This window comes from Hyperolius riggenbachi, chromosome 4 (genome assembly GCF_040937935.1).
Source record: "Hyperolius riggenbachi isolate aHypRig1 chromosome 4, aHypRig1.pri, whole genome shotgun sequence".
Classification (NCBI taxonomy): Eukaryota; Metazoa; Chordata; class Amphibia; order Anura; family Hyperoliidae; genus Hyperolius; species Hyperolius riggenbachi.
The window spans coordinates 66428246-66449299 of NC_090649.1; the positions used below are offsets into that span (position 1 = coordinate 66428246).

Genomic DNA, 21054 nt, shown 5'->3' on the forward strand with positions numbered 1-21054 from the left:
GAGAATTTTTCATGTTCCTCCCCCTAATTTGCATGCTCCCCCTAGGTGGAAATGACATTGTGAATGACATTTCCACTTTCTTATCATTTTGCATATCCCCGCCTATGTAATGTGGATTGGCCATTTTGAATGAATCAGTGTTAAATGATTCTATATAATTATGAGCCGCCATATTGTGATTTTAATAGCCTGAAGAAAGAGAGAATGTTGCCTCTGAGAAACGTGTCGCTTCTTATAATAAATATATCCCGTTTATACTTTTAAATTGCCTCCCCAATCTTGGGCTGTTGCCGCGATGGTGCCTAGCTGCCTGTTTCTCGGTACAGAACTATCAGCCATCTATGACGCACAGACGCCACTCCCGCTCTTTATACTGCACTTGAGAAGAGCGTGCGTCTACGCTGGTTGATTTGGTCTGTCTGCGGTCCTCCTGTATTCCAGCCCCGATAATAGATCAAGAGCCTGGCTTGTCTGCAGCATTCCTGGACATCTGTTCTGGCTACAGATTGAGAGCCAGGTCCCTGGCTGCTAAAGGGATGAATGTCTACTGAGGCTGGATTTACTGAAAGCCGTTTCAAACCAGGTGAGACCTGTCTTTGGCAGGGTGAAGTTTTTTTATATACGATTGATACTTAGGGCTTGATTCATTAAACTGTGATATAGAAAGAAATGTATACAAGCGCTCACAGGAAAAAAACACAGTTGGTTTAAGTTTTATATTATTGTTTAAGAAAAAAGTAATAAAAGAAGAAAATCGGCACAAGATGGGGATCTGGCAGGTCAGGAGATACAGGTGCACAATGCAGTTGTGCCTCCAGCGAGACGTAATGATCAATCAAAAAAAGGAGGATAAAGCCGGGCACCAATTGCTGATAAGTCACCTATTTAATTACTCCCAACACCTTAAATGATACATGCAAAATCTAGCCTTACAGCTGTTTCACGGGAGAACCCGCTTCTTCAGAGGCAGCAGATACTGCTGCCTCTGAAGAAGCGGGTTCTCCCGTGAAACAGCTGTAAGGCTAGATTTTGCATGTATCATTGAAGGTGTTGGGAGTAATTAAATAGGTGACTTATCAGCAATTGGTGCCCGGCTTTATCCTCCTTTTTTTGATTGGTTTAAGTTTTAGATGTACAAAAAACTGACAACACCAGTTCCAAACGGTGGAGCACTCCCTGGCTATCAGTAAATAGCTAGTAAGAATTAAAGCAAAAAGTGGGTAATCGCTCAGAGACAGTCTATGCATAATAAAAGTCAAAGCAGCGCCCACCACACTTCCTCAGCTCAAGATGCAGACGCGCCGCCGCTAACACTACAGAAACGCCGACGGCGTTTCTGTAGTGTTAGCGGCGGTGCGTCTGCATCTTGAGCTGGGGAAGTGTGGTGGGCGCTGGTTTGACTTTTATTATACAGCTGCCTGACTCTCCCGGCTGGACGTGGCTTCTTATCTAACCGTTTGTACTAAGCTTGTTTTTTAAAAAAAAAACTTTTTTAAACATTAAATGCGGGAGTCATACCCTTTTACGCTATGTGAAGCGTCTTTTTTTATTAAAGGTATCAGGAAGTGACCATCTACGGAGGGACCAGGAGCGGAACTCACTCAACTGCGGAGGTTGCCTGGGAGGCTGAGGGGTGGCCTATACCCCTAAAGCGCAGTCGGGCCCATTCTGGCCATATAATCTGGTGAGTCTCTCTATGTTGGGGGGCGGGCTGTTATTGCCCGAAGTACTGTGAATTGTACTGCTTCCTGTGAATACTGGTGCATAGACTGTCTCTGAGCGCATACCCACTTTTTGCTTTAATTAAACTGTGATAACTTCTATTGCGGCCGTTTTCGCGCGTGCTTTCACACGATTGCGAATTTGCACGTGCAAAAGGACACGTCTTCGTGTGAAATTTGTGAAACCGGCTGTGATATGAGTTATCATGGTTTAGTGTATCAAGCCCTTATAGCGCTCTCTTTTTGTATGATTTTATATTCTATTCAGTGGACTCTGAGAGCTGCCTACCGAGGGATCGCCAGATCGCACTAACAGGGGATTTGTCCTCATTCCCAATTCTTGACAACTAGACTGGACACTTTACAATCTGATCTATCCCTTTAAAAAGGATGATTTGAAGAATCTGCCCAAGAGGGCAGCAGAATCTGATAGGAGAATCAGTGATCTACTAAAACCTCTGCATTGCATAAAACTGGATGACTTGGAGAACAGATCTCATCAATCTAATTTACATTTTGTTGGTTTACCTGAGAAACTGGAGAGTACCTCCACTGAAATCTTCCTGGAAAATTGGCTAAAATCCTCTATTCCTGACATGGCGCTAGAACAAAATTCTCCATAGAGCGGGCACATAGAGTTGCAGGAGGCCTCCCAGTTGAGATATGCGGTCAAGGCACAGTTGGGACTGGTTCTTGTCTCTTTGGCTCTATCAGAACTTGAGATGATGTTTTTAAAAAAGGAAAGGACAAAACAGGTGTCTAGTCTCCACACCTTTCTAATGACATACGGTTACACCCAGAGAATTCAATCCTCTAGAGATAGATGGTTGGCTGCTGAACCGGGCTTAACACAAGAACACTGGTCTGAACACGCAAAATTCATTCTTTTATTAAACTGTTATTGCCTCCTATGCAAGTTAAATGCTGCCATCAAGCTTACCTTTCACCTTTGAGGCTTTTCTAAGATGAGGCCGACACATGACGAATGCTGTTTTAAACTCCCTAACGCAGACTTTATTCACTGCGTATGATTCTGTCCGTTGATGAATAAATATTGGAAATCTGTGATACATTTTCTGAGGGAAATCTTAAAGTTGCCTGTCACTCTTGTAGTTGCCTGGCTTGAAGATTTGTATGTTGGGAATCATGGCATGTTACAAAAATCAGTTGACACTACCTTACTAGACTGGAAAACGCTTGTTAATTTAGCGCTTCTGCTATATAAACTTACATTTCAATTGCGTTATCAATTCAAGAAATTTGACAGAGTGTGGCATAGATGGGTTGACACCTCGGAAACCATGATTCCTAATTTAGATATAAATGTGGCGGTACAAGACTTACATTGGGCTTGAATGTTGCATGAAATGAGAGGTGCTATAACTCACTCTGCACAATTTACTGATAATGCTGGTCTGTGTTGTCTTCATGAAGACTAAGTTTATTGATGTATTCTCTTCCGTGATGGAATTGGTAGGTCTAAACTTCATGTCACCATGCATGCAGCTTAACTGGATTGATGCATTTTTGTTTTTTTATGTATTGCCAATGGGCCTGATTCACAAAGCTTTTCTGTTAAATTATCTCCCCTTATTTATTAACTCACAATTTATCTCTCCTTAAATGACTTAACTCATGATTTATCTCTCCTTATCTAACTTAACTCATGGTTTAACTCTCCTTATTTGACATAACTCATGGTTTAGCTCTCCTTATTTGACATAACTCATGGTTTAGCGCTCCCTATTTGATATAACTCACGGTTGAGCTCTCCTTATTTGACATAACTCATGATTTAGCTCTCCTTATCTATTTATCTCATGAATTATCTCTCCTTATTTGTTTATCTCATGGATTAGCACTCCTTACAGTTAAGGTGAAAAATAAGTAACCTTTGTGAATCAACCCCAATGTGTGCTTTTGTTGAGAAAATCAATAAAAAATCTTGTTTTAAAAAAAAGAAAAAAATGCTGGTTAGTAGCGAGAAACCGGTCTTAGGCTATCACTAATGGCTAACACAAGCAAAAGAACCGGACTTCTGGTCTAAACCATTTTAAAACATCTCTTCTTAAAGTACATCCGAGGTGAAAATAAACTGACGAGAAAAACAAATGTATCTGTCCTCCTCCTAAAAATGAATTTTTTAGATATCCCACAGTTTTATTTTATATTTAAATCTAGTTTTTCAGTTTTTACTGTTTCATTGTCTCTGCTCAATGACACCTTCATTGCAGTATGTCAGAGCTGAAATCTATGAATTATTGACCCTTTTTATCCATTTCCTGCTCTCAGAAGCCATTTACTGACAGGAAAGTGTTTTATGGATGTAATTACTTATCAGAGAGGGCTATGCTATAGTATGACCCAGTCCTACCCGGTCTTGACCTGGACAGAAACTGTCACTTGCATACCTGATGTTTATCTCTTTCAGGCAGAGAAAGATAAAAAGCAACACAGCATAGTTATTTGTGCGCTAGGCACTGTACATACACATGTCTATCTCATCATGTCACACGTCACCTAAGTTGTCCTTTAACATCCACTTGCCATTCCATTTTGTTGTCACTTACCTTGTTCCACATGTCCTCAGTAGTATCAAGAAATGGACCAGAAAAAGGATTTACTGCAGCATTACAAATAAGAATGTCAATTTGTCCATATTGCTTAAGGGCCTTTAAAAGAAAAAAAGGATATTATTCTGTAAAATATGCAATTTTTTCATGAGCATATTTAGTAGTAAAGAAGTTTTGCATTCATAAAGATATTTATTATGAAAAAGCTGTTTGTTAAGGCCAGAAAATTATATTTGCCACCATTCTTGGTTTAAAGAGAAACTCCAACCAAGAATTGAACTTTATCCCAATCAGTAGCTGATACCCCCTTTTACATGAGAAATAGAATAATTTTCACAAACAGACCATCAGGGGGCGCTGTGTGACTAATTTTGTGCTGAAACCCCTCCTACAAGAGGCTCTGAATACCGCGGTACTCCTGGCAAACTGCCACAATGTAACAATGTTCACAGACAGGAAATGGCTGTTTAAAGCTGTCCAACAGCTAGAAACAGCTAAATAACCTGCCCACAGTAACAATGTCACCATGTAATAAATGTCAGAATGTGAATCTGGGAGAGGAAAGATTTTACAATGAGCAAACACTGACTAAATCATTTATACATAATTATTGTAAAAATGAAGCACTTTTTTAATTACATTATTTTCACTGGAGTTCCTCTTTAAAGCGGACCCAAACCATACATTTTTTTAATTTAAAATATTTAGTTGCACCGCTCTGACACATACACAGCTAAATAATCACTCCTTCAAGCCTATGATCATTTCAGTGCATGCTTTTCACCCTTCTCTTTTCATAGCTAGGGTTATACTGGGGGCAGCCATTAGCAATTCCTCCATTGCCGGACACCATCTACTCCACCAGTTTGCCAGAAAATTCCCGGCAATTTGAAAGGAAGGGAGGGGTTCCTCCAATAAATGTAAAAAATTTTATTTTTGTCATCATGCAGCTGAAAAAAGGCTGCTATTTATTATTATAATTTAGAAAATAGATGTTATTTCTGAAATCTTGCATTTTTAATTTGGGTCCACCTTAATCAAGCATACAGTATATCAATCATACAATATATCAACAATAACTTGTAAAAACAAATAAGAGATAGACAGCCTAACAAAGCAAACATGCATAATAAAATGTAAAAACACATTACCTAGGGCAGTGCTGTCCAACTGGCGGCCCGCGGGCCGCATCCGGCCCGCCAGGCCACCTGCTGCGGCCCGCTCGTCTCCCTGGGATGCAGGCATGGCTTGCGCTATGGGCGCCATGCCTGCTCCCTCTTATTGTGTCCCCGCTGGCCTCTCCGGTGTCCCCGCTGGCCTCTCCTATGTCCCCCTGCTGCCGCTGCCTCTCCTATGTCCCCCCGCTGCCGCTGCCTCACAGATCAGACCTCACAGATCGCGGCGACTGATGTAAACAGAGGGCGCATGGTACCCGCACGGAGTACGTCACATGCGGAAGTGAATCATTAGTCACTTCCGCATGTGACGTTCTGCCGCGCGGGTGTCATGCGCGCGCTCTGCTTGCTTCAGTCGCCGCGATCTGTGAGGTCTGATCTGTGAGGCAGCAGCGGCATCGTCAGCGGGGACACCGGAGAGGCCAGCGGGGACACAGGAGAGGCCAGCCCCAGAGGTAACGGGCTCGCTACTGGTGGGGGCACCTGTCACTAGCTGGGGGGGCTCCTGTCACTATCTAACTGGGGGGGCTCCTGTCACTATCTAACTGGGGGGGCACCTGTCACTATCTAACTGGGGGGGCACCTGTCACTATCTAACTAGGGGGGCTCCTGTCACTATCTAACTGGGGGGGCTCCTGTCACTATCTAACTGGGGGGGCACCTGTCACTATCTAACTGGGGGGGCTCCTGTCACTATCTAACTGGGGGGGCACCTGTCACTATCTAACTGGGGGGGGACACCTGTCACTATCTAGCTGGGGGGGGACACCTGTCACTATCTAACTGGGGGGGCACCTGTCACTATCTAACTGGGGGGGCTCCTGTCACTATCTAACTGGGGGGGCACCTGTCACTATCTAACTGGGGGGGGGGACACCTGTCACTATCTAGCTGGGGGGGGACACCTGTCACTATCTAGCTGGGGGGCACCTGTCACTATCTAAGTGGGGGGCACCTGTCACTATCTAAGTGGGGGGCACCTGTCACTATCTAAGTGGGGGGCACCTGTCACTATCTAAGTGGGGGGCACCTGTCACTAAAGGGGCATTCTGCTTATTTATGTGAAATGCTGTCTATTTATGTGCCTCATGACTGCTGAATTTGTCTTGTTGGGGGCCTCATGATTTGTTGGGGGCATCACGATTGCTAAATTTGTCTTGTTGGGGGCCTCAAGATTGCTGAATGTGTCTTGTTGGGGGCCTCATGATTTTTTGGGGGCCTCATGATTGCTAAATTTGTCTTGTTGGGGGCATCATGATTGCTGAATTTGTCTTGTTGGGGGCCTCATGATTTGTTGGGGGCCTCATGATTGCTGAATTTGTCTTGTTGGGGGTCACATGATTGCGAACTGTGAGACTATGGAAAAGCTGAATCGTCATCATGAGACAATAGCATTAAACCTACTTTTTTAGCTTTTAAAACGGAAAATAAAACTGGGAGGTTCTAAAAAAAAACCCACATTTTTCAGGAGTAGGATGGATGAAATTGTTTATCTTCACAGTTTATTTTCAACTTGGATTTTCCATAATGTTCATGTATGAGTTAAAACGTTTGTATGTAGTTTAAATTGCTGTTGCCACTTTGCGATAAGTGACTTTTGGGTTGCAGTTTGGACACTCGGCCTCCAAAAGGTTCACCACCACTATCCTAATCTAATGTCCCACATTGCTAAGTTCATGTAAATTTGTCTCCACCCGTGGCCACACCCGCATTCTGGTCCATGGCCACACCCATTTTTCGGCGCGGCGCGCTACGCGCGCCGCTCAATGGTACCCTCGTGTTTTCTACTTCACTATTATTTTAAATTGCATTTTGTGCAAAGTGCTGCCAATCTAATTATCCTTTAATTGCATTTTTTCCGGGGGGGGGGGGGGGGGGGGGGGGGGGGCCTGCGGCTCTAGCAAGAACCTTCGGCCCTCCACCATGGGGTCTGAAAAAAAAATGGCCCTCCATGCCCATGAAGTTGGACAGCACTGACCTAGGGGACTATGTTAAAGTGGATCCGAGATATACTTTTACTCATTGCATAATTGTGTTCCTTTCATATAGTTTATAGGGCATTCCTCAAGCCAAATACTTCTTTTGTTTTGTTTTAATACTCCAATTCCCTATAAACTAAACAAGCCTTGCCCACAGCTTTTCAGAGAGCCTTGAAACTCAGTCCCAGGTAGCAGGGGCTTACAGGAGCTCAGTCTGGGCAGGAGGAGGAGGAGGCTACTAGCCAGAGATTTCAAAGGCAGAGGGGAGGGGGAGGAGGAGTGGGGAGTGAAATTTTTCACAGGCTGAAGGCTGGAGATGCTATCAGCCTACCTCAGTGTAGTGTGACAAACAGAACATGGCTGCCCTCATTGTATCACAGCAATAAATAATCATACACGTTTGAAGCTGTTTGCAGCTAGATTTGCTGGGTAAACTAAACTTACTTTAGATGAGATATATAGACAAGTTACTTGTAATAGTTACTTTTTCATCTCGGATCCGATTTAACATTAATTTCAACTTAAAAGGGATTCGGGATCAAGGAGCGAGATTTGTAAGTTTGAATCTTTCTTGCTTACCTACATTCTCATGAGACAAGCCCAGAGATTTGCGGTTGTAATTTTGCCGCTGAAGCAAGGGGCAGTAACAGCACCAAATTTCAGCTGGAAGCACGGAATGGGTGCTTAAAGAAAACCTGTAACGAAGAAAACCTCCCCTGGGGGGTACTCACCTCAGGTGGGGGAAGCCTCCGTAACCTATTGAGGCTTCCCCTGTCCTCCTCGGTCCCACGGCGGCAGCGAAAATCCTCCCGAAACGGCGGCAATGTAAGTATTTACCTCCCCGGCTCCAGCGCAGGCGCAGCATCGGCTCTCCGCGCAAATAGCCGATCTCCGTCGGGCCACTCTACTGTGCAGGCGCAAGTCTCCTGCGCCTGCGCAGTAGAGCGGACCCAACAGAGAGCGGCTATTTTTGCCTATCTACGTGCGGAAAGCCGCAACAGCGCCCCCGCTGGAGCCAGGAGAGGTAAATAGCCTTGTCAGGCTTGTCGAGAGAAGGATTCCGTGAAACTTCGGGGGAGCCAGCGCTGGACTGCCTGCAGCTACAGGGGAGGGGGAGGCCTCATTGGGACCCTGAGGCTTCCCCCTTCCGAGGTGAGTACCCCCCAGGGGAACTTTTTTTGTTACAGAGTCTCTTTAATGGAGCAAATCATTTGCTCTCAGGTGCACAGCAAGGCCCAGCAGCAAATCAAAAGAGATCCCACCACAAGATATACAGGTGAAACTCAAATTAATTTGAATATCGTGCAAATGTCCATTTATTTAAGCAATTTAACTTAAATGATACCTTAGTCCTCAAAATATGCATAAAATGACACCATCTATGTGTGTGGGGAGTACTGCTGTGGCTTATGGCAGCTCCTTTGCCCCGCCCATTCTAAATCCCTGGTAGGGGGATGTGCAGTATATCTGCAAGAGTATATGCGCACTCCCACAGAAAGATGTACCCAGCACGCATGCCCTCTGACGCGGACATAATACCCTGCACTTGCACAGTACGTCTGATTGGGCACCATGTGACCATGCTTGAAAGGGGAGCCAAAAGCGCCCTGTGCAGGTGCCTGACCCGGAGTGAGGTCGCATGTGGCCAGAGTTGAGCAGGCGCAGTGGCTTGAGACATTAAAGTCGCAAAAAACGGAAGTGAGCCTCGGCGGGGAACTGGAGGATCATTTTGTCCCGGCATGGGCACAGGACATCTGCAGGGGACCGGTAGAAGCCCCAGGTAAGTTAAACTCTTTTTTCAATTCAGGCTTACAGTACTCCTTTAGGGGCCAGAGACTGCTGGCACGGAAGTGGCTAAGTAAACACTCCCTTATTTTGTTTTTAGCCCCTCGTATTTTTCTTACCGTAGTTACTAGTCTGTCTCGGTCTTCCTCTTTGCCCACATGACACGGAACACCAGAAACACTCAGTCCTTCATCTTTTAGCATTTGTACAGCTTTATCCACATTCTCCAGTTTACGGCTAGATATGAGAACATGAGCCCCGTCCTGGGCCAGACGTCGCGCTATAGCTAGTCCAATCCTACATGTGAGATAACAGATCCAGATAAGCCTTCTATATCACATTTCTCTGTGACAATCTTTTATAGTATTCTAGTAATGAAAATAGCAGTCTAATTCACCAAAATATATTTTACTCTAAGGGGAACCCACGATGAGAGGGGTAAGGAGTTATTTTTATTTCCTTTTAAACAATGAAAGGGGCCTGGCTGTTCCTCTGATCCTCTGCCTCTAATACTTTTAGCCATGTACTCTGAACAAGCATGCATTTCAGCTGCTCTGACTCAAGTCTGGCTGGATTAGCCCCATGCTTGTTTCTGGGCTGTGACACAGACACTACTGATGCCAGAAGATCAACAGGACGGTCAGGCAATTACATTGTTTAAAATAAAATAAAAATGGCAGCCTCCATTATCACTCTCACCTTGGATTCCCTTTAAAGGGAAGGTCCAAGCAAAATAAAAAAAAATGAGTTTCACTTACTTCTACCAGCCCCATGCAGCCATCCTGCGCCCTCGTAGTCACTCACTGCTGCTCCAGTCCCCCGCTGGCAGCTTGCCGACCTGGGAGGTCGGCGGGTCGCATTGCGTACATTTTTACGCATTCCCGTTAGTGCAGGAACATTATCACATACATTTTTATGAGTTAGTGGTTCAATGCGTACAAATGTATGCATTGAACCACTAACGCGTAAAAATGTATGTGTTAATGTTGCTACAGTAGCGGGAATGCGTAAAAATGTACGCAATGCGACCCGCCGACCTCCCAGGTCGGTATGCTGCCAGCGGGGGACTGGAGCAGCAGTGAGTGACTACGAGGGCACAGGATGGCTGCATGGGGCTGGTAGAAGCCCCAGGTAAGTGAAACTCATTTTTTTATTTTGCTTGGACCTTCCCTTTAAAGGACGTCCGAGCTGAAATGTTAAAGATTAATTATACTGTACTTACCGGAGGTTTCTTCCAACCTGGCAGTCTATTCCTTGGTGTAGATTAGCTACCCTCCAGTCCGTTGCTAGCACCTCTGAAAGATCACTGACCACAGTTGTGGTTGCAGGATATGGCGCATGCTCAGGTGTGTCCACGCGCCTCTCTTCAGAGCGGCTAGTGGAAACTGGATGGCAGCAGAACTACACTGAGAAACCAGACAGACTTCTAGGAGCTGTAAGAATCCCCTGGTGAGTAGATCTAATCTTTAACATTTCAACTCGGATGTTCTTTAAATAATCCTCATCTATAATAATAAATGATCAAACTAAACTTAGTACTCTTAAAGGGGTTCTGTGGCAGTTTTAAAATAACAAAACTGTCACTTACCTGGGGCATCTACTGGCCCCCTGCAGCTATCAAGTCCTTCGCCTTCACTGAAGCCCCCTACGTTCCTCGCCGTGGGTCACCTGCAATATGTCTAACTAGACAAATAGCACTGCGGTGCCGAGGCTGCACGCGTTCTCGCTCCTGCGGGAGCCTCCTGATACTAAGTACTCTGTTTTCTTGTACTGCGCCTGCGCAGTAAGCTCCCAGAGACGTGAGCGGCCACGTCTGCACAGCAACATTCCTCTAGTTAGACGAATAATTGACAGGTGACCCGTGCTGAGGAACGGAGGACTTGATAGCTGCAATGAGCCTTTAGAAGCCCGAGTTAAGTGACACTTTTTGTTTTTTTAAAACAGCCAGAGAACACATTTAACCTTTTAGCAGCCAAATAAAATAAAACTTCATTTCCCTACAGGACCAAATTTTTCTTGACGAAGTGGAACTGTGTCTTCCTTAGTCTGGCATACTTGGTAGGGTAAGCAGAGTGGGCAGCAGGGAGCTGTTATAGTTACCTTACCTGTCCAGGCAGCTGGATTGGCTTTTACTCTACTCCACCGCGGTGATGTCTTCTCAGTTCTGATCACATGATATTACATGTAATTGGGATCCAGGAGACCGTGTCAGCGTTACTGTGCCACCCGGTGGTGGAAGAGAGGTAATGGAAGACAAAGCAGAAAAGAGGTGCCCATTGTATGATAAAATTGCGTTAAAAACAACTAAAATTAAAAAAGTGTGAAGTGGCTTCCCTCAATGAAGACAACACCTTCTGCTCAGGCTTATTACTACTTTGGCCCTGTATTCAGCCTAAGGAAGTGGGCACAGGCCCACGAAAAATATTGCCAGTTCGTTATTTATTATACAAATTTTTCTTTATCATACATTGGGCTCCTCTCATCCCCTTTGTGTTACCCACCCTCCTTTTGGACGGGTGTTCTATTTTGTCAGGAGTGTTTTCATAACCCCCCATAACCATCTAGAGTTTTTACAAAGAGAGTGACTGCATTCAGCTCAACTGGACAATTGAGTGGAGTCGGGTTTGTGCATCTCCCCCTGCCCATAGTGGTCAGTTGCCCATTTGCAATCTTCCTTTGTGAGTACCACAATTTACATCTTAACCATTTAACCAATAATGTGACATACTGCACCATTTAGGCTCGCGTTGTCTCTATGTTTTATTTTCCTCCAGGGTTCTTTGATCACCCCACACACCTGCAGGTCATGGAAAAGTCTTGTCCATCTCTTCCATCACACCTCTTCCACCACTAGCTGGTGCTATATAGGGCAGGTTTTAGACTTTTTTCTACCTGAGGATAACGTGTGAGGATGCTCCCTCCCCACCCCGCCCCCCACTGATTTGGACCCGACAATTTGCACTGCTCCATTTAATGTTCTCAGTCAGAAAGGGAGCATATGCAACAACTGGAGACATGACTTGCTGCCGCTCAAAACAATAACATACTGGTTGGCTGGCTGCAAGTCTGTGACAAACAAACTGCTCACCCTCAACCAGTCGGCCGTCCTCCATCCCTCCTCTGTCAGGACAGCAGTGCCACCTCCTCCCTTCTGCTGAGCAATTAAAATGAAACACTGCTGCTCTCCTGCCCCCCCCCCCCTCATCACTCACTGTCAGACTCCTCACACAGCACAACAAGCTGATTTTCCCCAATGATGACCTCTTCACCTTACTCTCGCTTCTGCTTCTACTCTGACTGCATGCTGTAAGTGTAAACACAGTACAAACATGCTGCCCCTGTAATCTCTGTGCATGATGCAAGTGTTTCACTTTGCTTCATGAGAGAACCGGTCTTGGCACTGTAACAAGATCTCCTGGATCCCTAAAACATCATATCATGTGATCGGGACCGGATGACAGGTCGGATGTTCAAAGCCACGGATGGAGGAAGAGAAGAGGCCACCTAGAACAGGTAACTATAACTGCTCCCTGCCGCCCACTCATTTGGCTGCACTTGGCAGCCAAACAAGATTGACCAGTAGAGGTTTAGAATGCAGAGCGGTTTCAAACGAAATTCTTTGTTTGAAACTGCTATCAGGTTAATAATGGCTTCAACATACCCATAGCTGGATCCTGTCACAATTGCCACCTTATTTTGCAAAGGTTTTTGATTGCGTGCACCTGAAGCTATACTTGTCAAATGGTTATTTGTCGATGCTTCTTTGGACTGCATCCTCCAAATATCTGCAAAAGAAAGTACATATGTAAAATTGCGTTAGCTGAAACTAGTTATGCTTTAGGTTGGACATATTTGTTTTAAGAACACAATAACATCTTTCTTTTGCATATTATAAAATGATCATGTCTAAAAAGACTATTAACTGTAACATTTCCATAAGAACGCCAAGTGTATGCAAACAAAAAGGCACATATAGGACACTACATTAAATTATGACTATTATAATGCGGTGTGGTGCGATGAGACAAGCACATAACTGGTGTAGATACATGCGAACAATAAAACGCATGAACCATGGTATAATTTACTGTCTCTGGCGAATACTAATAACAGTTAAAAACCACAAATAAAATATTTGAAACAGTAGAATCATATATACAGCAAATCCAATCACTGGTCAATAACAGTCAGGTTGAAATAGTAATAAAATGTCACCAGTCATGGATAAAACAATGATAAAATGGTTGATAATAATATGATAACCCCAATGAATATATGTAACATGTTACAAAAGACTCTAAGGCCTAGTGCACATCAAAAACTGCTAGCAGATCCGCAAAACGCTTGCGGTTTTTGAAGCGTTTTTTCTTATTATTATGAAGCGTTTTGCTAGTGTTTTGCGGTTTTGTGTAGCGTTTTTTACTTAAAGTGAAGCGTTTTTGGTAGCGTTTTTGTGTAGCAGACTACAGATATTGTTACAGTAAAGCTGTTACTGAACAGCTACTGTAACAAAAATGCCTGGAAAACCGCTCTGATCTGGCGTTTTATCAAGCGTTTTTCCTATAATTAACATTGGAGGCAGAAACGCCTCCGAAATCCAAAAAATACTGCAGCCTGGGAGTTTGCGTTTCAGCTAAAACCGACCCGCTCTGGTGTGCACCATCCCATTGAAATACATTACCAAGCGTTTCCTCAGCCGCAAGCATTCCTAAAAACGCAACCGAACCGCTCTGGGGTGCACTAGGCCTAAAAGTGGATAAATGCAACATAATAATATGTGCCTCAGATAAAAAACAAAAGATAAAAACCAAATGACACAGACTCCAAATAGATAAAGTGTTATTCCAAAAAATCTAATTCAAAAAATTACATAAAACTGCATCAATAACTATCTTGTGTTAGGGCAAAGGAGTGCTAGCGCTACTGTGTGGGCTCAAAGAAAATTGCACTTGACCCGTACTCAATCGTGAATTGTCAATAAAACAGTTGATTTTAAAATCTATTTTAAGGCCTCTTTCACAGTGCGACGTTAAAGTCGCACGTTAGAAAATGTTTCAGCGCAGACTAACGCACAGCAATACGAAGTCTGTGTGACATTCACAGTGCACACGTTGCGTATAACGTGTAGCAATATTTAGAAAGTGCTGCATGCTGTGCGTTTAGCAATACATTTGCTGCGTTATATGTGTTGCACATGCTCAGTAATGTTTTTTTTTATTTTTTAACCTCTTGCCGCGGCGGCAGCCCCAGGACCGCCTAACGCCGATTGGCGTAAAGTCCTGGGGCTCTGTTTTGCAGGAGATCGCGTGCAAGCTGCGCGCGCATCTCCTGCTTGGGGGGCGGAGCTACGCCCCACCTTCAGTCTCCGGAGACTGTTAGACGGCGTGATTGCCGTCTATTTGCATGTACAGCGCTGCGATCGGCAGCAGCGCTGTACTGGGGACAAGAGAGCGATTGGCTCTCATAGGCAGAAGCCTATGACAGCCGATCGCCATAATTGGCTGGCTGTGGGGAGGGAGTGGGGAGGGAGGGAACATTTTTAAAGAAACTTTTTTTTTTTTTTTTTTTTAAAGGAACAATAATATTTATTAAAAAAAAAATTATATTTACTAAAACTGGCCTGGTCACTAGGGGGGTTTAGCACTGTGGTCCTCAAGAGGTTAAATGTAACACATGCGCCGTTTTCATTTCATCACTGTGCGACGAAAATGGCGCACCAAACACAGGGCTAAAGAATGTACTATAACGCCCAAGTTATAGTCTTTCAATGCGTTGCATTAGAGGCACGTTATGCGACCTTAACGTCGCATCAAACGCAACGTCCCACTGTGAGAGAGGCCTCAATCCTCTAGGTTTCAAAGTCTGAAGTGTAAATATCCATTTCATTTCAAATTTATAAAGATTCCTATCCATATTTGCTCCCCTCCAACAGGGTTTTAATTGATCAAGGATAGAAAATTGTAAGGAAGAAGGGTCTTTATTTTGTGCACTTTTAAAATGGTTTGGCACCGAGTGGTCCACTTCTGCTTTTCTAATGTTATGGACATGCTCATAAAGTCTCCTCTTAAAGAGGAACTTTAGTGAAAACTATTAACTGCTTGCCGACCACTCCACGCCGATTGGCATGAACGCAGCGGCAGCCCAAGAACCACTCCACGCTGATTGGCATGAACGCAGCGGCAGCCCAAGAACCACTCCACGCATATTGGCATGAACGCAACGGCAGCCCCAGGACCACTCCACGCCGATTGGCATGAACGCAGCGGCAGCCCCAGAACCACTCCACGCCGATTGGCGTAAAAGGCTTTCTATGGGGCTTGCAGGAGAGTGCGTGCGCTGATGCGCGCATCTCTGCTTGGATGACGGAGCTCCGCCTTCAGTCTCCCAGCGGCGATCGCCACTCGGAGACTGTTAGACGGCGAAACCGCCATCTAATAACTATGTACAGCGCTGCAATCTAAGGCATCGCTGTACTGGGGAGTTCTCCAGAGTCAAGAAAGTGATTGGGTGTCATAGGCTGATGCCTATGACACCCAATCACGGTGATTGGCTGGTGGGGGAGACAGAACGGGGATTCAAGAGAAATTATAAATAAATAAGCATTTGTATTATAAAAATAACAAAAATATTTGTGAAAAAAATAATAAACACTGGGGGAGCGATCAGACCCCACTGGGGAGAAAAGGGGGGGGGGGGGGGGACTTGTGTGCTGAGTTGTGTGGCCATGCAGCGAGGCCTGAAAGCTGCAGTGGCCCATTTAGTAAAAAAATGGCCTGTTCACCTGGGGGGGTTAACACCGCGGTCCTCAAGTGGTTAAAAAGTGCTTCATTTTTGCAATAATTATGTATAAATAATTTAGTCAATGTTTGCCCATTGAAAAATTGTTCCTCTCCCTGATATACATTCTGACATTTACCACATGGTGACATTTTTACTGCCCAGGTGATGTCAGTGGAAGCTGCTTGCTTTTTTGTCCATTGGAAACAGCTGTTATTTCCCACAATGCAACAAGGCTCCCACAGTGCGATTTCAGCACCATGGTCCTGACATCACACTGTGGGAGGGGTTTCACCACAATATCAGCCATACAGAGCCCCCTGATGATCTGTTTGAGAAAAGAAATAGATTTCTCATGGGAAAGGAGGTATCAGCTACTGATTGGGATGAAGTTCAATTCTTGGTTACGGTTTCTCTTTAACCACTTCCCCTCTCCTGGGATGAGAAACTACTGTACCTCCCTGCAAAATGCCATAACTCTGTGCTCCCTGTAGCTACTACGTCCCTCCCCACAACGCATTCCCGCTCGCCCATTCCCTTCCCCTCCCTGCATGCTCGTTACCAACGCCGATCGTTAGCCACTAGATCAACACAGTTCCCATTAATGAGACAGTGCCGTCATTCACAAAAGCCGTCCATGCATTGCTTCCTGTTTGCGTAGTAATACTATGCATAAGGAACTGAGCAGTGAGGACATCTTGTGGCCAAATAGTAAAATTACATTGACATTTTTTTTTTCAATAAAAGTATGTTGACCTAATTTTTGCATTTTAAATTAACCCCTGACCTCACAGACTCCCCAATAGTTACCAATTTTTCATTTTTTTAATTGAAAAAAAAAAAACTACAAATAAAAAAAAAACTACATAAATAGTTACCTTAGGGACTGATCTTTTTTAATATGTATGTCAACAGGGTATATTACTATTGCTTTATAAATTATGGGCTTGTAATTAGGGATGGACGCAAAACTGAAAAAAGTCCTCCTGGCTTCCTGGCGTTTGTATAGAGTGCTGCTAGTTATTAGATGCTGGAGGTTAGGGGCTTTCTGAAGGTTGCATGGGGAGTTACAGAAATAACATCCTACAGATCAGGGTCCAGAAGTAGAATGGGTGAGAACAGCGTTTACCTCCATATTTATCGCTTTCAATAGGAAGTGCCGCACTTATACTTTAGACTTTGCTGTGAATAGAATGCAGACTACCTGATACCCCATCATGATGTCCTTGGATGAGATCTAGTGCCTATGTTTGAAATGCCACTCTTACAAGAATGAGAAGTGAGAGGTAGTGGTATGTTTGAACTGCTAGACTTGCAAATTAGTTTTTTTTTAAATTTTATTAGCTTATTTGTCAAAGTTATATGTGCCCGAGATGCGGTGACTTGGCTCTGCACATGATGGCGCAAGTTTACACATACAGATGTAATTGGAGAAAAAAAATGTCAATGTTATGTAGTTATGTAATATCACCTAGGAGAAAACTCAGGAGAAAAAACGAATTGCATATGAGCCCTGGTCTGGGCCTTGTTGGTGGTGGCAGAGAAGTCAGTCAGTCAGTCAGTCATGCACGTGCAGAGATGCTGGGTGGGGACTGAGTTTAAAGTGTTCAGGCAGGCAGTAGCCCTCCGGGATCCATGCCTCATTCATTTTAATAAAGGTGAGGTAATTCACACTTTTCTGACCTAGACTTCTCTTTTCAGTGACAATCCCTCCTGCTGCGCTGAAGGTCCTCTCTGACAGGATGCTTGAGGCGGAGCAAGAGAGAAATTCAAGGGCAAATTGTGAGAGATCAAGCCTACGCACCCAATAGTCCAGGGATTCATCGCTCCTCAGAGTGTCGATATCGACAGTTAAGGCCAGGTAGTTTGCTACCTGTTAGTCGAGGCGCTCTGTTAGGGTGGATCCCGAAGGGCTGTGGCGATGCGTTGGACAAAAAAAAATTGTGCATGTCCGACATCACCAACACATCGGAAGAGTGTCCTGTCCTTGCTGGCATGACAGTGGGAGGAGGAGGATTAATTGTACCTCTTTCCTGTTGTGCTGTGACATTACCCTTGAAAGAAATGCACAGCATACTTCGCATGCTGCTGTGGAACTAGTGCATCCTTTCTGACTGATTGTGATTTGGTAACAGTTCCGCCACTTTGTGCTTATACCGAGGATCCAGTAGTGTTGTCACCCAGTACAGGTCCTTGTCCTTGAGCTTTTTTATATGGGGGTACATCAACAGGCAGGGCAGCATGAAAGACCCCATTTGCACAAGCTTGGATGCTGAGCCAGCCAACTCCTCTCCCTCACCGAGGTCACGAAAGGTCTCCTCCTCCCCCCAGCCACGTACTACACCACAGGTACCCGAAAGTTGACCGCAAGCCCCTGGGATGCCTGCTGTGGTTGTTCTTCCACCTCCTCCTCAAAGCCACCTTCCTCCTCTGACTCCACTTTCTCCTCCCCCTGCGTTGCCACAGTTACAGCAGGTGTAGACGACAAGTCTGGTTGTGGTGATGGGGCCCACAGTGCTTCCTTTTCCTGGTCATGCTCCTCTACGACCTGATCCAGCACTCTTCGCAGGTCATGCTCCAGGAAGAACACGTATGGGATCAGGTTGCTAATGGTGCCTTCACTGCAACTCACCAGGTTTGTCACATCCTCAAACAGATGCATGAGCCTACAGGCATTGCGCATGAGCCTCTAGTAATGCGGCAAAAAAATTCCCAGATACCCACGACCGGTCCTTTCACCGTACTCATACAGATAATCATTGATGGCTTGTTGGAGCAGGCGGTCAAACATGAGCAGCGTTGAATTCCAGCAAGCCGGGCTGTCGCAAATCAAGCGCCTCACTGGCAGGTTCTTTTCCCACTGAATCTCTGAAAAGTGCCATGCCCTTGTAGGAATGCCTCAAATGGCCCCACACCTTCCTGGACTGCTGGAGGACCTCCTGTAAGCCTGGGTATTTACACACAAATTGTTGTATAATTAGATTCAACACATGTGCCATGCAGGGCACATGTGTTACCTTGCCCAAATTCAATGCCACCAACAGATTGCTTCCATTCTCACACACAACTTTGCCGATCTCCAGTTGGTGCAGGGTCAGCCAAAGATCCACCTGTTTGTTCAAAACAACCAGGAGTGTTAGTCCGGTGTGACTCTCGACTTTCAGGCAAGCCATCCCCAAGACGGCATGACACCGTCGTACCTGGGATGTGGAATAGGACCTGGGGGGGGGGGGGGTGCAGTACAAGTTGTAGAGAGAGCCGCAGCAGCAGAAGAGAAGGACTAAGCCGAGGAGGATAGCAAAGAGGATGGAGAGGGAGTAGGAGGAGAAAAGGAAATAGCAGCAGGCCTGCCTGCAAGTCGTGGTGGTGTCACCATCTCCGCCACACAGCCATGCATTCCATGCTTGGCAGCCGTCAACAGGTTGGCCCAATGAGCAGTGTACGTGATATACCTGCCCTGACTGTGCTTTGCAGACCAGGAATCAATTGTCAGATGGACCCTTGTCCGAACTGTGTGCCAGAGATGCCACAACTTTTTCTACATGATGGTACAGGTTGGGGATTGCCTTTTTGGAAAATAAGTTTCTGCCCGGTACCTTCCACTACGGTGTCCCAATGGCAAATTCTGAAGACCTCAGACTCCACCAGCTTGAATGGTAAAAGCTGGTGGGCTAACAGTTCCGACAAGCCAGCTGTCAGGCGCCAGGCAAGGGGGTGAATCGGAGACATTGACTTCTTCCGCTCTAAAGCTGACTGAGGGAAGATGATGAGCAGGAACTGCTCAAAGTGAGAGGCGGTGGAGTGGAGGGTTTTTGAGAGGGGGCAAAGACAGCAGAGGTTGACGTGGCTGAAGATGCTGGACCAGGAGGAGGAGTGTGGCTTTGAGTTTGTGTGCTGCTCTTAAACATGTGTGCATCCCATTGGTATTTATGTTTTGCAATTAAGTTGTCTCTAGGTGAGTCTTGGACTTCCCACGACTTTCTTTTGGCAGAGGTTGCAGATGGCATAGCTGGTATCAAAAGGCACACAAACAAAAAAATGCCACACTGGTGAGCTTTGGAATGTTGGCATGCTGGTGGTGACAAAAGCAGGCATTGAAGGGCGTTGTTGGCTGGCTGACCCTAGGTTCCAATACATGCTGTCTGACAGTGCTACTAGCTCCTTGTGGTGAGCTCCCCCTGCTAGTTGCAACTGATCTCCGCCTCCTCTCTGTCTCTCCATCTGAACTGTCCCCTTGTTCTTCATCTCTTTTTGTGGGCACCCATGTGACATCCATGCACACATCGTCATCATCATCAACCGCTTCACTTGTATCAGGCACCTCCAAAAAGGCACCAACATCATCCTCACACCTCAAATCCATCTGTGTACTGACACCTGACTAAGACATATCACGTGGTGTGACATTCTTATTGCCTTCATCTGTTGCCAATAATGATTGTGCATCACTAAATTAATCACACGAATGTGTGAACAATTCTTCTGACATATCAAGTGGAGCCGCTGTGGTGCTAGTGGTGGTGGTGTTGGCTGCCGGACGAGTGCTAATTTGTTGTGGGGTGCCTGAATAAAAGTGGGAGGAGGATGGTGCATCAAGGTTCCTTGCAGAAGCTGTAGAAGATGGGGTGTGCTGTGTCAGGCAGTCAACTAATTCCTCTGCATTTTGGGGGTTGATGGTAAATTCCCTCTGAACACTGGGCATTCTTCCAGGGCCACAGGAAAACACAGCAGCACTACCTCGAGGACCCTTGCAGGGGTGGCCTACCTCTGCCTGTCGATGTTTTATTTAGGGTACTGCACCTGCAACAAGTGAAAAGTAATGCTCTGGAGGTGCTACTATTAGAGATGGCCCGAACCTCCGAATTTCGGTTCGCGAACCGGGTTCGTGAACCTTCGCCAAACGTTCGATTCACGCAAACTTTCGCAAACCGCAATAGACTTTAATGGTGAGGCGAACTTTGAAAACTAGAAACATTTATGCTGTCCACAAAAGTGATGGAAAAGATGTTTCAAGGGGCCTAACACCTGGAGGGGGGCATGGCGG

The 21054-nt window shown here is 45.3% G+C and overlaps 1 protein-coding gene across 4 annotated transcripts in view; it reads right to left on the reverse strand.

The window, feature by feature from the left end:
* Positions 1-21054, reverse strand: part of LOC137571267 (dehydrogenase/reductase SDR family member 4-like) — an 80208-nt gene that overhangs the window by 35537 nt on the left and 23617 nt on the right. For all 4 annotated transcript variants that reach the window (XM_068280149.1, XM_068280148.1, XM_068280151.1 and 1 more), the window contains exons 2-4: positions 12895-13018; positions 9353-9530; positions 4292-4393 (exon numbers count right to left, since the gene is read on the reverse strand). In XM_068280149.1, the coding sequence (XP_068136250.1) occupies positions 4292-4393; positions 9353-9530; positions 12895-13018 (404 nt within the window). The remainder of the gene's footprint in view (positions 1-4291; positions 4394-9352; positions 9531-12894; positions 13019-21054) is intronic.